The sequence below is a fragment of the Sciurus carolinensis genome, chromosome 7, assembly GCF_902686445.1.
Source record: "Sciurus carolinensis chromosome 7, mSciCar1.2, whole genome shotgun sequence".
In the NCBI taxonomy this organism is placed as follows: domain Eukaryota; kingdom Metazoa; phylum Chordata; class Mammalia; order Rodentia; family Sciuridae; genus Sciurus; species Sciurus carolinensis.
In genome coordinates, this window is record NC_062219.1 from 74,784,672 (window position 1) to 74,807,036 (window position 22,365).

Consider the following 22,365-nt stretch of genomic DNA (forward strand, 5'->3'; position numbering starts at 1 on the left):
AAGAGACAACTAACTTCTACCTAAGTCATTGCATGTTAATCTTTTACTTTAGCCCCCAACAATTCCTGATGAAGTCTTTATTAATGACTATGGTAAGACCCAGAAGGCATGCATATATCTACTGAAGGCACAAGAAATGGCTGAGTAACAACTGAACCATGATTAAAAAAATCTCAGTAAGGTAGAATTTTGTGAACAAGTTAGGTGAAATGGAACAAACAATCATTCTGCATCAATCATTTCGGTATGAGACCAGGACTGATATTTCACAGCATAATGTCCTTGGAATTTAAACTGCCCACTACCTTAAGATAAGCTAAGTGTGGCATGAGACTAATTTTCTGAAAAAAGATTAATTTGAACCCATATTAGCAGATGCTTGTATGCAGACTATAGGGAAATTACTTTTCAAATGGTTATAAGTCAAAGAACTTATTTTATGTTCAGAAGTCATAATGGGTGAGAACCAGGACTGATGGATAAAAATCAGAGATACAGATTTTTTTTTAGTCTAACACAGGAATGCCCTATTAATTCAAAATGCCCCAATGAAATTATCCCCTGATAAAATAGTGAGATCACCTATACTTAAAGGAATGTTGAATATTTCTGGATTGTATGGGAGGGTTAGTTAGATGATCTCCACATTTCCTGCAAGAGCCTATGATTCTAGTACGTAGAATATATACTGGGAAATGGCAAATTGAGACTCTGTATTGCCTATATCACTACATAAACCTGAGTCCACTGAAAGATCTCTGATTTGTAGAACCACCTTTAAAGAACAAAGTTCATGTATAAGAAGACATCTCATTACAATAAATGATTTAGGCAGTTCCATAAACTGGTTAAAATATTTACCTTTAGAATCATGGCATTACAGTGACATGCAAAATACTCACTCAATATTTCATGAGATTTCATTTTTCTTTTCTCCATCTTGAGAAATTCTACTTCAATCTCTGGATCAAATATTTCTGCTTGTGAGCAAAACATAAGGTAAAATGTGAACAGGTAATATCTATCTGATAGGGCTTCAGGATAGGTTAAATGAGATGAGCTATGCAAAGCATGGCACGTTGAGGTTAAACAATGTTAGATGTTATAATTAGCTATACATGAATTTATTATGTCAATTATCCCTATATTATTTGCTTATACATTTGTATCTCCTCCTAAATTGTGAGCATCTTAAATGCTTGCAAGAACCACATCCTTCATCACTTTACCTTCAGGGCTTAACCCACAGTGGTTGCTTAGAAACAATGAACATATTCCTGAAATGACAGGAACTAACTATATTTTATAAACTCAAGTGTCATAATACTCTGGAATTGAAAGAAATCTTAAAAATGCTTACAAATGAGATGACAACCTAGAATAATAGTGACTTGCCCAATGTTACATGAACTGACAGCAACAATGTAGATTTTAAAAAACTTCCAAATAAGTCTTCCAGAGTTTCTTGTACATAACTTTTTCAAAGTGCTTTGTAATATTGACCTCTCCATGTAACAACCAATTGCGTTACAATCATTTTATTAGATAACTGAACATGTACAATCAATACGGAATGGCCCTAACTTGTTTCTATCATTTAGATTGGATTAATCATCTTAAAATAGATCAACAGCTAATGTGTCATAGACACCTCACAATTTTTCAACAATATTTTAACTATTCAACTGATCATAAGTAACTTAATATGACTATTACATATTATCCCATGTCCTTATAATGCATAAATGAAAAATAATGGAAAGATAACTGCTGGTTAATTTCCAGACCTTAACTCTATACATTTGCAGTGTTACCATGCCATCTTGTGGTCTCTTACTCCTGTGTAACTCAGTACTGAACTGTCATGTAAGGCTTATAAAACTGATATTCTTGTACACACTCACATCTTTAAAACAGATTTTTACATGTAGTGTATAAGTTAACTGTACCTTCAATGAAGCCCAACTTCATTAGAATCAACGAAGTGTGTGTCTACACCTATTTATATCGACTACTACAAACATTTTCCTTCAAGTAATATTCTTGGATTGTTAACCTGACTCAGGGAGAACACGTAGGTCTCTTGGAATAGTTAAGTCAGGTGGCACCACACAAATAAAAACTGAGTTACCTCCAATGCCACCTAATTGTTTAAAATTTTGTGACAGGGTCTCATTAAGTTGATGATGCTGGCCTTGAATTTATGATCATCCTGCCTCAGTCTCCTTATTGGCTGAGATTATAGGTGTATACTACTGTGCCCAATTTAGCAAATTCCTGACAGTTTTGGTTAAATGAGTTGGTGTGTAAAGAGCTCAGAACAGGCTTTCCAGGCATCTCAGGATCTGTGGGGTTGGGTACTCTGCTACTGCACTCAGTGCCCACTTCTGTGTACATGTTTAAGTCTTGAACTCTGTTAGAGCATTTCTGTCCTTCACTTCCAAGTAGCCCTTCTTGGAAAAGGTGCCTATACAGATGTTATAGCTTGTTAAAAAAGAGGGAGGACTGCTCCATGGCAAATCACTTGCCTAGCTTCTGTGAAGCCTTCAGTTCAATTCCTGGTAGCAAGAAAAAAATCAATAAAAAGGGGAAGAGAAAACAAATTAAGTAGGCCACAAAAATGCTCAGTTCCAGCCCAGTTTGTGTGTGTGTGTGTGTGTGTGGTGTGTGGGGTGATTGAACCCAGGGTTTCACATGTGCTAAACAAGTGCCCTGCTGCTGAGTTACACCCCGGGGATCAGTTTATAGTTTTAAAATTAATTTTCAGGTTTTCTCTTGCTAGGGATATAAGCTTTGAGAGATGGGGAAAGAGTGAAGCTTTGTAACTTCCACCTAAATCTCAAATATTATACATGACCAACTACTATTCTGTGCTGGAAAGGACCACATCCATCATTATCACACAGTATTCTTGGCAATTCTGATTTTTCACTTCTGGCCCAGCAACTGTTGCCTTTCAAACTGCTGACTCATCTGCTGTGGCTGGGAACTGGTTTGGGATTAAAATCTTACTGGAAAAAACCTGAACTGCTTTAATATCTCATTTTATACTGGTAACATGCACTTTTTTTTTAAAGACATCAACATATGCCATGATGTGACATAACATCTTATTCACCAAAATGAGATGTATATTGCACTGCCTCCAATATTCATCCAAAAACCTTTCCCTGTGATCCTGACACTCCTCAGCGTTGAAATGGCAACTCTATCACCAAGCAGGGTTGTAGAAAAAGCAGTCTAACCCAGCAGTCAGGAGATTTACTTTGTAGGTTTGCTGTTATAAGTCATTAAATTTCCCCCATTTATTTTTATAAAGTCACAATTCCAATTTTCCTCTTCTTCCACAGGGCAGGGGTTTTTGTAAGGATTACATTTTAGAGTGCACAAATGAAAACCCAATTACCATCATGGGATTAGAAAATTTTTGTGGATGTATATGCTTGCCAGAACATTATGTAATTCTGCAGCTGAGATGGTTTTGTATTAAGTAGGTTTAGTAAGTATATATACACATACACATACATGCATGCATGTTTTCACAGTGTTGGGTATTAAGCCCAGGGCCTTGTGCATGCTAGGCAAGCATTCCACCACTGAGTTGTATCTCCACCCTAAATACATTGTTTTTTATGTTCTGAAATTTCAGTAAGTAAATGTAATGAGATTAGTTGCTTTTTAGGGTTGGAAACAAGGACTGCTAAGAATTACTTATATGGACATTTGGATTGTATGATTGTCAAAATGTATTGGAAGCAAAATTAGAGGTCGAACTCCCTGTATACCCACCTCCCCAGCAAACCTTAAGTGTCAAGGTATTAACATCTAACTTCCACTTAAAAAAGGGCCAATGTGACCTGGCAAAAAGGGGGCATTTCCCTCTGAGGATGCCTCACAGCCTCCTCTTTCCAATGAAGAATTTCCTGGGGAAATCTGCTCCTTAATAGTTTGAAATCCATCATGTGACCACAAAAGTCCGATTACTTCTTGAAAATCCCCTGCTACAGTGGGAACTTGGCACAAGTGGGCCATTGTTGCCACCATTCCTCTTATCCAACCTACCACCCTTGGGGGATCTAGGAATAGTAGAATAGCAAGTAGCTGTGTACAGGCTACTTGCAAAATTAACATTTCTTTTGCCATTATCATAGCTATTTTGGAGAAAAAGAACCTGGTAGTTATGATGACAGCAAACAAAACTTCTGGATATAGCTTTTAATTACAGCCCTCCCATTATACACTGACCACAGCCGAGTGCCTGTCAGAATCCACTCAGCTTCAGCAGTTGCTTCTCATTTCCACTTTTTTCGCTACTTTTCTGGTTTAAGCATTCACAATTGCAGTGCAGATCTCTAGCAGACAGCTCCTTTGCTCTTCCATGTTCCCTACCTTTATCAACACAACCACCTCCTTCTTGGTTTCAGAAGTTCTTCCTTTTTTCCTTTGAAATCAATATTAAATAATAAACAAAATTCACATAAAATTAAATGTGACTTTTAAAGAATATCAATTACAAATAAGCTCCTAATACAAATAAACTCCTAATACATATAAGCAATCTTCCTAGTCACCTAGAATTTTTTTTAGAAATCAGGACAGTATTTCACAACACTTCTAGAAGAAAACACCAAGCAAACTATTCTCTCACTTGAGGACCTATATTCGTCAACTCAAGATATGTAGAAGCTCTGGAGTCAGTTTGCCTGTTTCAACTCTTGGTTCTGCCACATACTATCTGTGGAACACTTAGGTAAGACACCTACCGTTTCCTCATGCTTCATTTTTTTTTATCCTAAAATGTGGATTAGAACACTTAAGTCTTTGATTTGATACAAGAATAAATGGAAATAAATACAAAAGTTCTAATACCTAGTAGTCAACAAAAGTTAACTTCTTATTATCATTAACAGATTCAATACATGGGACCTATGATCGGGAAGGCCAGGCATAGCAGATTCACTGCAGTCCTGGATGTGAAGAATTCAATTGTAAAGATTATATTTCTTGTTGGACACTAAAGAAAACACCTTTCTACTATTTACACTTTGACTCCTACTATTATACTTTCTCTCCTCTGTTCATTATACTCCCTACATAACTCTTGCCTTTTTCTTGCTTCACAAATTTATATACAACTTCCTTTTAACTGAACCTGGATCTGCCAAAACAATGATTGAGCCAAGAAGATACTGAAGAAACTGCCTTCACCATCTCCGTACATGTACCACACAGCCTGGATGCAATGTCTAACTGTGTAATGCAATACTCTCACTTTTGTTCTTGGGTCAAGGTTCCATCTACTGCTCTACTTCAAATTCTACCTCTTTAACAGGTAGAAGTACACTATTTTCTATGTTCAACTAAACCTACCTAGAAAATGAACTGCCTTCTTAGGATAAAGTGCTAAGTTATGTCTAGGACATGATGTGATACTTCCCATTGACTTTTAGATCTGTCCATTTGACTTTCTACCATTTTCCCAAAAGCTACCAGCTTTTTATGTATGCATTTCTCCTGGCCTGGAGTTTGCTTTCTCTTCCAATTTCTCCTGCTAGGTTTGTTTCATCAGCATATATGGTTATATCTCATCCTACTACATATTCTTGTAATACCCTGCACACCATTTCCTTACAGCAAGGCAATAACTGTGTAATTCAACAAGAGCTTGAGTCAGAATCCTGTGCTTTATTACCCACTTGAACATTGAAAGAATATATACTATTGCCAAGTACCTATTATGTGCAAGGTACTGTTATAGGCACTGGGTAGAATGGCAGGTGATCTAACTAGATTCTGTCCTTGCACAGCCTATCATTTAGTGGAGGGCAAAGACAAAGCAGAAAAAAAGGAAATTCTAACTTGTGAGAGATGCCATGAAGGAAATCAAGTTTTTTAACACAAAGTCAATCATGAGGCCAGACCCAATTACCTGAAGAGTAAATTGTAACACACAGCATTCCATAAAAAGAATGTATAAGGGCCCTGAGATGTGATAAAGCTTGACCTGAGGATCTCAAAGGAAACCAATATGACTAGAACATTATGGACAATGGAAATTTGAGTATTGATGTTTAGAAACAGGCTTGAACCATAGTTTAAAAAACCCCATTCTATTCAAAGTGTGGTATGAAAATGGGAATTAACTCCTCAAAATTACTTTAACAGCCAGGAGTGGTAGAAGGATCACTTGGTCTATGAGGTTTGAGGTCAACTTGGGTGACACGGGAGAACTCCATTTTAAATTAGATAAAACAAAAATGTAAAGATCAAACAAGTTACTTGGTGAGAATATTCTGGAAAATAGGGAGAATGTTAGAGAGGTGATGGTGATTTGTAATCATGTCATGACATGGGGAGAAGCAACATTCCATTTGGAGGTAGAAGTGATCATAATTGTGACTAAATATAGAGAAAAGACATGAACTGGTTATTAATTATGGCAACTTTAAACAGCCTAGCTTGAGAAACACAGGCAAGAGACGTCACTTCTACAGAAAAGGAATACTGGTAGAGGAATAGACTGAAGGTGGTTGGAGATAACTGTCTGAACCTAATGTGCTCAACTCTGAGGTAGGCAGTTGCATATGCAATGAAAATTTCAGTCTTAGAAATGCAAATCTGAGTGTGATAGGTTCATTAATATACTAACCTTCACAGAATGGACAAAATCATCCAAAAAGAGGGTAGAAAGACACAATGACTCAGAGGCCAGGTACTGGAAGATAAAGTAGGGATGAAATCAGAGCCAGAATAGCCAAAAAGGGTAGAGAAAACTAAGAAAATGTTAATGAGAATCATCAACCCTATTGAATTCCATCAAGGCAGTGAAGGAGGGCATGAAAAGAACCAATAGATAAACAGCATAGAAGAGGCTGGTGATCCTGGTACTGAGGATTGAACCCAGTACCTCACACCTGCTAGGCAAGCGCTCTACCACTGAGCCACAACCCTAGCCCAGCTATAAATTGTTGAAAAGAATCTGGTAATAAAGATAGATTTAACTGGGTGTCTGGCATGCGGCTCAGGAGGCTGAATCAGGAGGATCCTGAGTTCAAAGCCAGCCTCACCAACTCAGCAAGGTCCTGAGCAACTTGGCAAGACTCCATCTCAAAATAAGAGATTTTTAAATTTTCAAAAAGGGATGGGGATATAACTCAGTTGTTTAGCACTCCTTGGTTCAATCCCTCATACAGGGGAATAAAAAAAGAAAAAGGTTGATGAAGCAAGAGAGTAGTTAACTGAAAGTTCTTGAGAGGTTAGGATGGGGATGGAATCTAGAAGAGGGGATTGGTTTTTTTGATTAAAAAGTAGAGTGCAAATAGGTTTGTATATTTGGTGGTGAAAAGAAAAAGGCATTGCCAAATTATTAAAAATTTTCAGTAAAATGCAGTTAAAAGATCAGGCAACATGGGAAGCATATATCATTTAAGCTTGTGGAAGCAATTTAAGAAAACTAGGAAAACTGCCAGGCAGTTTTCAGTGTATTTGTTTTGAGACTATCAACCTTCCTCTCAGAATAATTTTCTTCCATTCAATTGCTCAAGAGTAAACAAAGTTTTAGAATTTCTCCCAGGAGTTCATAAACGAGAGCGTGGGGGGCATGGTTTAAGGACATTCACAAAGGAACGTGTAGAACAATAGGATCTGGTCTCCAAGCAGAGAACAGGAGTGTGATGGTGAATTCTCAGCAAGCTACAGTTTCAATGAAGCAGAATGATTTTTTAGTGGGGGGATAACTTGAACAGGTGAGCTAGAAGTTTATAGAGAAATGGACTCCGAATTCGTGATGTGAAAGTGATGTGGGTTTTGATTATGGCAAGGGATAGGGCTCCCATTTGTGGAGGAACAGATCACTGCAATGAGCAAGGTCAGTGAAAAAATATGGTAGTTACTTTCTTCATGGAGTGGTAGTGATGGGAGGTGAAGACAGTAAACAGTAACAAATATAAAGATTAAAAACACTTGTAAAAAGTGGGTGTGTACAAATTTATTTTTTTATTTTTTAATTTTTATTTTTTTGCGGTGCTGGGGATTGAACCCAGGGCCTTGTGCTTGCAAGGCAAGCACTCTACCAACTGAGCTATCTCCCCAGACCTACAATTTTAATGTAGAGTAACTCTGGGTGTCTGATAAGGTGGAACTTAAGCTAAGTACTGAATTAGTCATTAAAAATACAGGACTAAGCATTCCAGTGACACATAGTAGGTGTAAAGGCTTTGTAGTGGGGAAAACAGCCAAGTATGTGTTCAGTGAAATGAACACACAGCAGGAAATGGTAAAGTGGGGTAAGGATATCTGTTGGCAGGGGATTTAGGCAAACTGTGAGACTTGATTTTAATCAAAGGTGAGTAAAGGATGATATTCAGAATATTAACAATCAACACAGCACAGGAATCAACTGGAGTTTGGATAAATACATCAATCAGAATAATCACCATTTGTAAACAGATACAGCCGAACTGATACACAACTATTCATCATCAGTCCTGGCTGCATGAAAGTTGTTTGGGTCAGCATTTTCCCCAAGTCTGTTCGAGATATTAATTCAGTGGGATATATCTAATATTAATTAACAGCAAAAAAATTTTTTTTTTCATGGTCCACTAAGACTGGAAAATTTGCAACAGATAACATACTTTTTTTTAAAAAAAATAAGGCTTTTCAATATTTAATATAGTAATGTGCACTGGAATTTTTAAGAGGAAGCTATAATTATGTAGTTTAGAAAACTTCTTTGATCACATAATTTACTAGCCATGCCCCTGATATCATACTACAATAAACATTTTTTAAAAGGCTTAGACTGCATGACATTTTGCCATCTCTCATAAACATTAATCTATTTCCCCGCTCCATTTACATTTAACAATACTTATCTTCTGGTTCCCATCATCTTTTTTGGGGGGGAGGGACAGGATAATTTCCAGTCTTCCTACTATTAATCTCCAGTTTATGCAATCTTTCCTCTATACAGTGCCAAATATCTTTCAAAAATTAGTAACATTAAGTTGTTCAATCTAAATGCATTCAGTAACCATTTTTTTGGGGAGGATTAAATATCTGTGTCTGTTTAGCCCTTTAAAATAATTTAACTATAGTGAATTTAGCAGCTGAAAAGTTCCAAAATAGTTACATTTAACATAATGATGTACTGAATAATATGGTTTTTAAGTGTAGTATTAAAATTCTTTGAGTTGAGAAAAGGAAAAAAATACATTTTAAAATGATGAAACCTTGGGAAAATTTAGGTTGCAGAAAGAAAATATCTTAAAAGACAAAAGATTAAGGAAAAGTATACCATGAAAAATATACACTTTATGATTCCTTTTTTAATACTTAGGCATTACATTCCATATTGAATTTTACCAACATGCTACTCTACAAATTCATATTTATTTTGTATAATTTGAATTTTGTTTCATGCTAAAAAGCCCACTCTTCCATAATTACTTTCAACATACAATACCTGAAATTAGGAAAAAAAAAAAAATCATTCAATGTTGGCAAACCCTTTCCCCTAAGATGTAAGGGAATAATTACAGAAATATCTAGTGGTCCATCTTCTTAAGCTAATAAGCAAAAGAAAAGCCCCAATACATTGGCATTTTCACTTAACAGTGGCTCATCACTACGATTATCAGAAATAAACTTATTTGTTACTAAATCAAGCAATTTTACTAAATGCCCACCTTTAAGAGCTCGGTCAGCTTCTAAGAAAACTATGAAAATATTCAATTAACAAAAAAATTAATATTAAAATTATTCAGATAAATTATCGTATAGAAAAAAACATGTATTAACCACCCATGAAAACAATTTTTATTTTAATAAATAACAGTGGGCTTACCAAAGGGTAAGGATTTTAATGTGTCAAGTTTTATGCATATTGATAATAAACCTTAAGGTAGTGAAACCAACTACTCAATATAATCCACTAAGCCCTAAAAATTAAACTATAATACTTTAATGATAAAACTTAAAAAAATATTTTCCAAAAGAAAATAGTTCACTCCTTGACCATGCTTATTTATTCAGAGTACCAGCAATTTCAGTTAAGTGCTTCATTTTTCCTGCAAATCTGATGCTGCACAGGGAATATACACATTTTTTGTATCATCACAATATCATCAATATCTCAGGCCAGTAATATTGTGAATGCAATTGCTTTATAACAAACACAACATAAAAAAAAAATCAATGCTAATATTTATGGCAAACAAAAGTAATAGTAAAGAAGGATGTCTTTTTTTTCCAGTACTGATTTTAGTTGGACTCTAAATGAAGGTCATTAACTCTCCTGAAATAACTTCTACCTCTGGCTGTGAATCCACAGTATAAATATGGTGAATAAAGCTAAAACTATAAGAGATAAGTATATACTGAATAATCAAAATAATCAATTATAACAACTAATACTGCTCTTGAAGAGTGATCTAATGAAAAAAGTATCATTAGATATGGTGAGAAAATACAGACAAATCTGTACAATCTAATGTCTATAAACAGTAAAATCAAAACATCCAACTTCCTTATAGAAAGTGTTTCATCTATGTAACTATAAATGTTAAGATTCTTGCATTTTATAAACACAAGATGGGCTCACTTTGATGATACCAATTTTAAGATTTATAAAAATGTTTAAAAAATTATTTCCACAAAAGTTTATACAGTTTAAAGCTATACACCAAGCTATAAATCTCAGAAAAATGGGAGGAAAAAACCTTTATAAGATCACGTGTATAAAACAAGAAATGAAATGTGATTTTATTTAAGGCAATACTGGGCTACTTCACAAATCACCACCTCAAATATTTACACTGCTCCACACTACTAGTTTCTATCACATTCACAAAGGATTTTTAAAATACCAATGTTTAAAATCTTCAATGTAGCAAATTTTTAAATTCACATTTCCATCATATTTCATGGACTCATAGTAACCATATCCAATTAAAAGTCATGGGGGAAAAAAAAAAAACCTGTTGCTATAGGAAACCACTAAAGAATCTGCTTTAATTTCACACAAATACCACCCAAAAATCCCGGATGGCAAATTTACAAAGCAGAGCCAAGTGCTGATATAATGTGCCCACTTTGTGAAACATTGTCTTGAGATCATCTTGTAAATAAACGTTTCATGTAAAAATCAATGAACTATGGCAAAGTTTCTAGTTTTAGTTCAAAAAGTTCTTAATTTAAAACAAAGAAGTTTTAAAAATCTGATCACTTAGTTAAAAATTAAAATTCCAAATATAAATGTATCATTTAATAGTTTAGACTTACAGACTGCTGGTGGCAGCAAATGATTTACAATAATAAATATATACAAAAAAAAGGTATCTACAAATAAAGAGTACTGTTATACATGAGCAGTGACCTGGTGAAACATACCAATCACACAGATAATTCAGTCTGGTTCATGAAAAGGGCAACTGGGAGATAGAAATTTGAGGTTTAACTCAAATATTTACAATAACTGAAGTATTGATTCTGTTCCTCAAGTCCCATAGGGATAAAAAAAAGTTTTACATGACAAATGTCATGTGTTTTTTTTCTTTTGTTTTGCTTTTTTTTTTTTGGCCAGATTAATTCACATCAACAAAAAATAATAAAACTTTCACAATTACAGCATGCTTGATGGCTTCCTATTTAAAATACAACTATAAATGATAAATTTATAGTACATTAGTTATCAGTACTGCCCTCTGCCTGTGGCTTTACCTATACTGATTTCTTTCACTACAGACATATCTGGATCATTTGAATGTACTTCAAGTTTTTTCAGACTGACGGTAGGTTTCATTTCCTGAAGTTGCTTTAGGACAAGCTCAGTGCAATCTTTAAGAGTCTTGTCTAAAACGATTTTTACATTATCACTGCACTGAAGCTGCGACGGATTGGCAAACTGTACAAAGATTTCACTTTCTTTACAAGAGCACACATGATTTCCACTAGACGTAACTGTCTTATCAGTATTTTTTCTTGAATTTGAATGGGCTCCTCTTTTAGTTCCACTACTTGGATGGTCTTTGTCAGTACTTTTCTTCTGCTTCACTGCAGACTCCTCAAGAAACTTCAGAAATGATACTTCAAATCCCATTGGTTTAAAGGAGCTCCAGTCAAAGGATGCAGGATGCTCCTCAGTGGTTTGAATCGCAACAGCAGTTTCTTCTTCTTTATGCATGTTACTTAACTTAACTGTTAGTTCTGGTTCAGCCTTTTCAACTCTCCTTTTCTTATTTTGTGAGACATTTTTTTCTTTATTAACTCTCTTCAGATTACTTGCTTTTTGTCTATCTGACTGGGAGAGGTTATTTTCTTGAAAATCATTATTTACATTTGAAGAGGTATTAGCCTGGTTCTCCACAGTTGTGCTGTCTTCGTTTATTAATTTTGTAATAAACAATTCTGTTAGCTCATCCATTTCATCTTTTTCATTTTTTTCAACTTCCTTCTGTGGAACAGTTGTTGCTCTTGAGTTATCATTGTTCTCTGATACACATGTGTCAGAATCTTTCACATCATTTGCAGCACCTTCTTGCTCAGAAGTTTCCTTTATTTGTGAGTTGCCACACTGTTTGAAGACAATAAGAAGATTGCGGTGTTGTGATGTAAAAGCCTTAGATAATTTATGACACTTATAATGCCTAATTATATTGCTTTCACTTGTAACAACTGAAGTACATCCCTTTATCATACATGGATACTGGGTTACAAACCTGCTTGTACACTCAGATAAGGCATCATTTCTAGCCTTTATAGAATACACATGCTTTCCGCGTTTCAGAGAATAAGGTTTGTTTTCTTCAATTTGCATAATCTTTGTATTCTTGTTTTCTAAATTATTTTTTTTCTTTCTTTTGGTCTTAGTCATTTTGATTCCCTCCTTTCCACATCTGCTATGTTTTGTTCCCCGATATTTAGATTTTGATCTTTCTTGGTTTGCCTTGCTTGATATATTTTCCTGGCCAGGTGTTAATTTTCTTGGCCTAATCAAATGAGCTTTATGTTTGTCATTATGCTTGTTAAAAATGTGTCGGAGGAGATTAGACCGAGTTGCATATATACGGTCACAGCCTTCACAATCACACTTGTATATGCCATCTTCTTCAGTTTTATTTGTCCTTGATCCAATTCCATGGTCTGCCTCAAGATGAACAACATAGTTCAAATACGTTGTAAATGAAGATTTACATTCTGATTGGTCACATGGAAATTTGCCAACATCCACAGAAGCGGTCATGCTTTCAATCTCCTCAGGAGTCATTTCATGAAGTTTCATGTAGTGTTGTATTAGGCCAGTAATTGCTTGGAAAATTCGAGAACAGTCACTCACCTGACATCGAAATTCTTTCATAGTTTGTTTAGTTTCAGTTTCTTCAATTTCTTTACCAGTTTCATTTTCCTCTTCAACCTCTGCAGAAAATGCAGGAAGATCTGACTTGTGTACAGCCTGATAATGAAGAATCAAGTTTTGCTGTATTGTAAAGGCAGCAAAGCATCCCTGGTGAACACATCGATACGGTCTGTAAGGACTATATCTTGTTGGAAATTCAAGGGACTGGGAAACTGGCTTCTTCCGTTTTTTTCTCCTCCTTTTCTTTTTATGCTCCTAATTTTTCGTCCTTTAGTTTGTATGTTTGTGAGAGAACTGATATTATATTGGTCAGAAGTAACTGCAACCAGTTGTGAAGAACTTTCTGTTTTTTCAGGACTTTTTTTTTCTATGAGTTGTTTTTCTGGGGTCACTGCTACATTACTGATGGCATTTTCTGTTGCTGATCCCAATTCTAGAGCAGGCTGGCCTTCCCTTTTGTTTTCCTCTGTCATACCTGGCTGTTTTTTAACTTGTGTAATTCGTGGGGCTGACAAATTTTCATTCTGAGATTTTCTTCCATAAGGTCTTTTTATTTTTAACTTTACCATTTCTTCTGTTGTAAAATGATGTACCAACTGACAGTGTGCCCGGAGATTAGAGTTTCTTGTAAATGTTTTTGTACATGTAGGTACTACACATTTAAATGGAGCAAATTTCAACTGATTCTTCTTGATTTCAAGAATCATCTCTGGAGTATATTGATGGATTTTCCCATAGTGCTTAAACAGTGCATCCTTTGTCATAGCACTGTAGTTACAGCCCTGGTTTTGACACACAAAAGGCTTATTAACTTTGTCATTAAACTGAATGTGTATCACTTCAGAAATTGGTTGAACAACTGTGACAGTTGGAATTGGTTTAACAGGAGCAGGAGTCAGTGTCACTGATGTATTTATTAATATACACTGGGATGGAGTGGACAGGTCATTTTCTAATTTTAATTTTTGTAAGCCTTCTAAAATTTCCTGTATTTGATCTTCTTTATGCAATACTTCAGACTGCGGAATGTTACTTTTGGTTGGTATTACACTTACAAAAGAGGAAAACTGAGAAGAATCAGGTAATTTGTTATTTTGTACAGGATTCACTGAAGGAAGCTGAATGTTATAATTAATTTGAGTATTCTGTGATGTTTCACCAGTACCCTGAGACCCACTTTTTACCTCAAGTATTTGAGAATTCATAGCAGTTTTAATAATTTCAAGAGTCTTTTCAAAGTTCTGTATAACATTATCTTCAGATATCTGCAAATCAGAATTCACTGAAGTTGTGCATGAATTCAAAGCCATCATTTGGGAATCACCGTTTTCAGTTTTTATTAAAGGGGCTAACACTGAATGGGACTCAAGATTGGTTTTGAAGTTCTCTTTTACATCAGTCATAAACAACTGATTGTCAACATTATTTAATTTCTGTGTTAGATTTTCCACCAAACTCTGAGGTTCACAATTTGGAATTACATTTGAATGAAGATTAGTGGCAGGGATCTCAATACTCTTTGCTATAAGTCCCATTGTTGTTAAGTCACCGGGTACTAAGTTTGGGGAAGCATTAGGTGCAATTAGTGGAGGAGCAACTTTCTTTCTTCTCTTAGAAGCACTATTTCCCTTTTTATTTAAATGGCTGGATCTTGTGTTCTGAGGACCACTTATAACTGACACACGAGAACTGTTACTGGTAAAAGTTTGTGATGGACCAGAAGAATTAGGATACGAACTAGAGCACAAACCATTTTCAACAGTCTTCAGTAGTAAGTCGTTTGTTGGAAAAACAGGCAAACTGCTACACTCTTCAACGGTGGAAGTTTTGGAGTTTGGTGTCCGATTCGGGTTTGTCAGCAGGGTGTTTGGATGGCACACAGTCTGCAACAAGGGTGGTACAGTTGGATTTGGCATCACTGTTGCATTTACTTGTGCTGTATCTGAGACACAACCTGTTGGAACAACCTGAGAAAGCATTTCAGCACCCTCAAAGGTACTGGGAATGCCAGCAGTTTCCAAAGCCTGTTTAATAATTTCACTTCCTTCTTGACTAACATTAGTATTAAAGTTATTCACACCAGATCGAGGAAATGTATTTGGTAAAAATGTTGATGAGCGATTTTCAGCAGCAAGAAGTTGTAGGAATGATGGATCTTTAAAACATGCTTCTGGATTGAAGGTAGACTGTTGTGGCTGCTGCAAATTTACTGCATTTGTGGACAGAATCATGCTGGCAAGAAGAGAAGGCTGTCCATTACTCTGTAGAAGTTCTTGAGCAATTTCTGCTCCATCCAGTGGTTTACAATAAGATCGCTTAGATAAGTGTCCACCCAGTGACCTTGGATTAGTAAAAGCCCTGTAACACCTGCTACAGATAAATTTCCCATCTCTGATAATTGCAGGCCATTTAGCCCTTTTGTTGTGCTTGGGTTTTCTTTCCTTCCCATTTGGGCCACGCCCCCGGTCTTTTTTCACTTTTTCCGGTGTAGACTGCTGGGCGCTGGTGTTGCTAAAGTCATTTGCAACATTTACTTGTGAAGGGAAAACTGCATTTTCACCATTACCCCCCTTTAGAAAGGAGGAATTAGTGTTTCCTTCAATCTGTGAGGAATAATGATTTGTATTATTTTCCAGCTGGGAAAAAACTGAATTTGTCCCACTATCTGCTGGTGAAGGGAAGAGAGACATTGAACTACTTTCTGCAGGTAAAGGAAGGAAAGGATCTGAACCACTGTCAATATTCAAAGGCAAAACTGTTTTGGTTAGATCTTCCATTTGTGCTGGCAAGGTTGAATTTGATAAATTTTCCATTTGAGAACATAGCATACCACTTTGTTCACTTTTATCCTGAGAAGGTATATTTGGATTTATGACACTTTCCATCGAGGGCAACAATGGAGTTGACACATTTGCTAAATGGGCTGGAAAAACTGAAGGTGAGACATGTTGCAACTGGGCTGAACAAGCAGGATTCCCATTGGCTTTGGTCTGTGGTGTAAAAAATGCATTATTAGAGCTCACCTGTGATGGTAAAAAATACACAAACTTTCCATTATTAGATGTATTTAAGTTATTAGATTTTTGACCTTTTTTACTTTTTCGCTGCATTTTAAATGCAGCATATTGGTCAGGGTGTGCAGTCTTCATGTGTTTCCCAATACTCTGTGAAGAATTATAGGTTCTCGTACATCCCTCGACCTGGCAGCTGAATTTCTGAACTGGAGGTTTTGGAGGCACTGATGGAGTTCCTATTGAACTACTTGAGTTAGGTGTTGATGGAACGAATGTGATACTTTCTAATGTCTTAAGAGGTAAGTTATAAAGGTTGGGTGGTGTTTTAACATTACCTTCACATTCAAACTTAGAAGCTGGTAAACCGTTTTGAAATCCTGCCTGATTCTGCACAGAAAAGGTCATCAAATTGTTCACTTGTCTTTCTAAATTTTGTGGATTAAGGTCGCCTACTTTAAGGGTTTCTGAATTTACTAGATTATTCTGAGCAATCTGGCCTTCATTAAAGCAATCCTGTTCTTTTCTCTCTTGGAAACCTGGATGACACAAATCATTACAAGTATCTTCAACTGGTGTATTTACATTTGTGACCAGTGGCTCACTGGTGGCTTCCACAGTTGAGTTTTCTTGCTTCCCAAAGTTATCCTCCAACCCCTGATTCAGAGATACTTTGATGGACACAGCAACTTCACTGGCTTGAAGAAGAGGAGTAGGGGCAGGGTTTTCCAAACCATTTGGTAATGGTCCATTAGCTTGCCTGAGGTCAGAGGAAGAAATCTGGTTTTGTTTGGTCACAACTGACTCTGCTTTGCTTTTATCCCAAACATTACTTCCATCTGCTGGTAAGCTGTTTTCAATGTTATTCTCTGAAGGAAGCACAGATCTTTCTTTCTCAGTATTCTCTTCTGTGTTCTGATTCACTCTGGAAGGCTGAACAGAATCTCCAGATGAATTAAGCTGGTCTTCAGGAGGCAGTGTTTTTTCAGGAGTACTATGATCATCCAGATGCTTTTCCAGCTCGCTCTGAGAACGATAAACTTTACCACAACCTGTGAATTTACAAGTGTAGGTATTATAATGTTGTGCTTCATGATCATATAGTAAATAAGCTTCTGAAAAAATTCTGCCACATTTAGGAAACATGCACTTTGCTCTAAAGACTTGATGTTCCTTTCGATGGGTTAAAAGCTCTGCATAACTATTAAAACCAGCCTTACATTTCATCTGAATGCAAATATATGGTTTACTGCCACAGTGCATTTGTAAGTGATCATTGAGATGAGTTACACTTACAAAATGTCTTCTACAGTACTGGCAAATAACTTTTTTGCTTTGCATTTCAAGAAAGCGCTTGGCATCTTCATTGTCCTTATGCCCCTTTACATGAGCAATTAAATTTTTAAAGTACTTGAAGCCCTTTTTACAAAAAGTTACAGGGCAATTAAATTCATTAACAGGTACTGGTTTCTGAACTGGGATTACTTCTGGCTCGTAAGACTTATCTTTGTCATCATTCTCATCATCTGAGCCATCATTATCATTAAACACTATGAAATCTGTTGAATAGAGACTATTCTTTTTTATAGGCCGCTGTTCCTGCTTAGCCACAGTATTAGTCTTCTGATTCTCATGGGTGGTTGCAATCTTAGGAGGCCTTCCCAGTCTTCTTAATGGTTTCATAGCTGCTAGTCTCTCTTTACTAGATTGTTTAACATGCAATGTGACATGAGGGACAAAAGTATCTTTAGAATTAAAGTTCTTTGCACATATAGGGCAACTGTAAATTCCATCTTTGTAATGTTTCTGAGCATGTCGTACTATTCTGTGACCAAGGAATTCTTTGTCACATAGCACACAATACTGCATATAGGCTTGCCAATTCCTAAACCTAGCAGATATAAATCCCCTTTCTCTTAATTGCTTTATCTCCCTCTTCTTCTGTTTTTCATCACCAATGTCTTTAAGATGGCCAGAATTAGCACCAACTACACCAGAAAGTCCATTCATAGAAGTTTCTTTACTTTCCTCCTGGTAGTCTACTACTTTCTCATATACTTCACTATCATTTAATTCATCGATTGAAGACACAATGGATGCTTCTTCTCCCATTAGTGCAAGACATTGTCGTTTTAAAGTTTTCCAATCCCAGAATTCTGGATCAAAGGGCCATTGAGTTTTCAAAACAAGTAAGAGTTCACAGCGTAGAGAATTTGGTATTGGAAGATTTTCTTCATCATATTTCTGGTCTGGCTGGTTATATAACATTTCCACAGCATAATATGCATCTACTGTAGGTTCAATAAGAAATTCACTCAGTTGACAAGCACGTTTAACTTCCAGATCATCAGGCAACAAACATGAAATGGTCTTGCAAATGGATATTTTCACTTCAGTATTTTCTGTAGATTCTAAGCGAAGAGCTTTTACACACAGTTCTATACAGGTAGCAAGTCCAGCTCCTTCAGTCTGTGAAAAAGCAAACAGGAAATGTTAACTTAATTAACACCAAAGATTTATTTAATTTAGTTTTTAATAACCAGATGTGCTTTTCTCAAATCTGGCAAAAGCAACATATGAAAAGATGTCCCTTATAAAGTTCTGCAGCTTAGTCTAGTGTGTGTGTATAAAATGAACTGCATAAAAAAGCAGAAACCACCACCACCACCTTAAGTAAAGCAAACTAAGAAAAGACCTGGGTATGAAATCATCTACTCTAGGCAAATTTGGAAGTTATTTAACTTCTATGACTTTTCATATCCCATTTATGAAATAGGTCAAAATAGCACTTAAACTTCATAAAATTGCTGCTATGAGTTTTAAATGAAATTAAATATTTAACGTACCTAGTACAGTTTAGTGTAAAGTTTGGTACATAGTAATAATAAATGTCATCTTTATCATAAATCTTACTTTCTAATTTTATACTTGCAATCCTTCTGAAACAAAAACCCTCTTAATCCAATCACAAATGGAGAATGTCCTCAGATCCCTAACTTGTTAGTAATGAAAGAAAAATTTCACTTCTAGCAAAGTGATCATTAATAGGGGATTCCTACTGCTAGTATAAATCTGAATGTCACATCACTTACCTTATGGCTGACCCAGCTTGAGAATTAGGAGTAGGAGAAGACAGAGCTCAATAGTTTTTTCTTTTGAATTAGCATCCTGAACTGTTATTAGATAGCAGTAATGAAGAAGGTAAGAGTCATTTGAATGATACATAAAGAGATAAAAAATGGATTTTAAAGACTAAAAGGAATACTTACATTAAAAAAAAAAATGCCAATCAGAGGACATGGTCACATGTACTGGGAGAGAATACATGACATACAGGATCAAAAGGCATGAAGGAAAAGTAAAGTGATAGGGTTTTTCTTTTTATAGTTCAAGAAAGAATATATATTAAAATGAAAACTCATCCATGGGGCAAAAAGGGCATGATGGAAGAAGGCTAGGACACTGAACTGGTCTTGATTTTAGGGAAAAAAAGGGGACAAAGATGAAGAAGAAAATAGACAAGAAGGATAGATATAAACAGACCTATTTTATAAGTGATGGAAGAAAGGGAAACTGAGAAAGAGACAGGAATATATGGGTGTTTCTACTTTCACATAAACCTATATAATTATTCTATAATACTCTGAGATAGAGCTGAGGTATATAATTCTTATAGTAACATCTGCATCTATTTCCTGCCCTATGGACTGGTAATAATAGACAACTGTTATGATCGATAAGAAAAGAAGATGATGTGTGCTCAGTGAAGCTGCATATGAGAGAGGAGGGCACAAAGAAGTCTTGGAGGAATCAAAAGCCAACCTAACCATTAAGATGATCTGAAGGGCTACTGAAGGCATAAATGTCAGAAGGATTGGTATGTACATAAAGGATGACAATTTCAGTTTTCCAGAGCTGTAAAGAAAATTTAAGAAATGATGGAAAAAAGAATGAATTTAAGAAAGAATTCAGAGATCAGAGGACTTCTGGATGCCTCGGGAAAGAAAAACTATTTTTTTATCATATGAATGCCAAACCCTTTATCCATTCATGACAAGAGCTAATTAAGAAAATATACAAACCCAACTAAAATTATCAGAGGGGAATCCCAGTGACACCTCCAGACTGGTCTGCTACTGAATTCAAGGTTGATTTCAACTCATTAAAGGAAATAGCTTTCATAAATTTGCTTTCAAAAACATCTTAATTCAATCTGAAACCTGAACAAATAATGTCAACAACAAAAAAAACTATATCAACATTTTTATGCTTTTCTGAGTTTTTGTCTTTGTATGTATCCGTACTGGAAATTTCAGATTATAGGAAATACTGGTTATATAGTTAGTATGTTTTTAAGGCTGAGTTTGACTTCTTAACAGTTTTCCACAATACAATATGATTACAGTAATTAATCCATAAAAATCATAATACGAGCTTAAATTTATGAGTCAAGGGAGCAGAAAGCTAAGTGGAATGAATTTAGAATAGCTTCAACTTCCTTTCTGGCTCTAGAATAGCATCAAGCAAGCTTCTGACAAAAGCAAAGTTTGTCTTCGGTATCCCCTTCCATAGCATTTTTTGTTCATTTTCTCTGGGTGCCTAATATCTTGACCTAAAAAGTTACCCAGGGTTTTCATGTTGCTTTTAGCTCCCTATAGGACATTCCTTTCAGGCCACCCATAGCATTACGTCTTTTAAAAAATTTTAAAGGTTACCTAGGCATTTCAGAATTAAATATAAATTTAACATGCAATACAAAAAAGCCTTCACAATCTGACCTCTCTATTTTAGCGGTTCTCTGCCCCTCCCCCAACCTGCCTATATTCTAGGCTGTAGTTCCCAAATATTCCATTCTCTCATTTGTCTTGATAGCCACTTCATATGCTTTTTATATGACAATGAATTGTAGTGCTCTCTTGTCTAACCATTACTATTTGAATATCAAAACACACAAATGGGTTAAATGACCCACTTCTCTAATTCATTCTGCACCCACTTTATATCAGGGACTGCTCAACAATGTGCTCTCAGGAGTCTCAACATTTCACTACAGCAGAAAGGCCTATGTTACAATGTAATTGTTGTTTGTCTTCATCAACAGACTATGAAATCTTTAGGGACAAGGCTGTATCTTTCAAGTCTGACTTCAAGGGGTCTAGGAAAGACTAAAATTTGCAAGAAACTATCTGCTCTGATTCTTTTGCAGAACAATTAAGATTTAAAAAGTAAATAATTATTTTTAAATTAGTATCTGAGTGGCTACCTGACAGTCTTCAACAATTCCTGAAATTTTGAAGAAAGAGGGTTCCCAGTTAACTCAAATCACTCCTCTTTATACTTTCTGAATTTTCAGAGACTAGTAGCATTAAGAACTAGAGACAAAATAAAAGAATGAAAAAATGCAGGTATTATGTATATTACTTTTTCTATAGGCTAGCAGCAAGTGTTTCATTTTCAATTGCATTTTTAAGTTTCTCTGGATCAAATGTGTTGAAAGATTAATAAAAAAAGTCCAAAGTACTAAATGAAAGGAGGAAAAAAAATCATTGAAGTGACAAGATAATAAATTAGTCTTTTATTAAAGATGATTTATATATTTGAAATTAGGAAGAGAGCTAAATTATTCTTACCTCTGAATTAATAACTTTAATGAGGAAGAAAATGTGATATACAGTCTTCGTTAACAAAGAAAGTTGACGACACCGTTCCAGGTACACTTGTATAGATGGTTCTACCCTTTGCTGTAATTTACTCCAAAAGAGTGTGAGTTCCCTTTAAAAAAAAAAAAAAGTTCAAAAGATAATATTAGATCAGTAATATAATAATCGATGGAGTACGTCATTGCAGTCATTACATTTGAAATGAAAACTAGTTTTAGACTCTAATTATACAATTATACATGTGGAATTAAGTATAAGGGCAAGATTAATAGATCTTCATTTTCTAAAGACTAAAAAAAAATAGGATATAATTTTTCATTTTATTGATCAATATTTT

General features: G+C 35.4%; 1 protein-coding gene across 1 annotated transcript in view; it reads right to left on the reverse strand.

Annotated features, from left to right (window-relative positions):
* Window positions 1–10,738: 10,738 nt before the first annotated feature.
* Window positions 10,739–22,365, reverse strand: part of Znf292 (zinc finger protein 292) — a 77,047-nt gene continuing 65,420 nt past the window's right edge. The window contains 3 exon segments of the mRNA XM_047557956.1: window positions 10,739–13,611; window positions 13,614–18,837; window positions 21,999–22,140. Coding sequence (XP_047413912.1) covers window positions 11,693–13,611; window positions 13,614–18,837; window positions 21,999–22,140 — 7,285 coding nt within the window. The 3' untranslated portion in view covers window positions 10,739–11,692.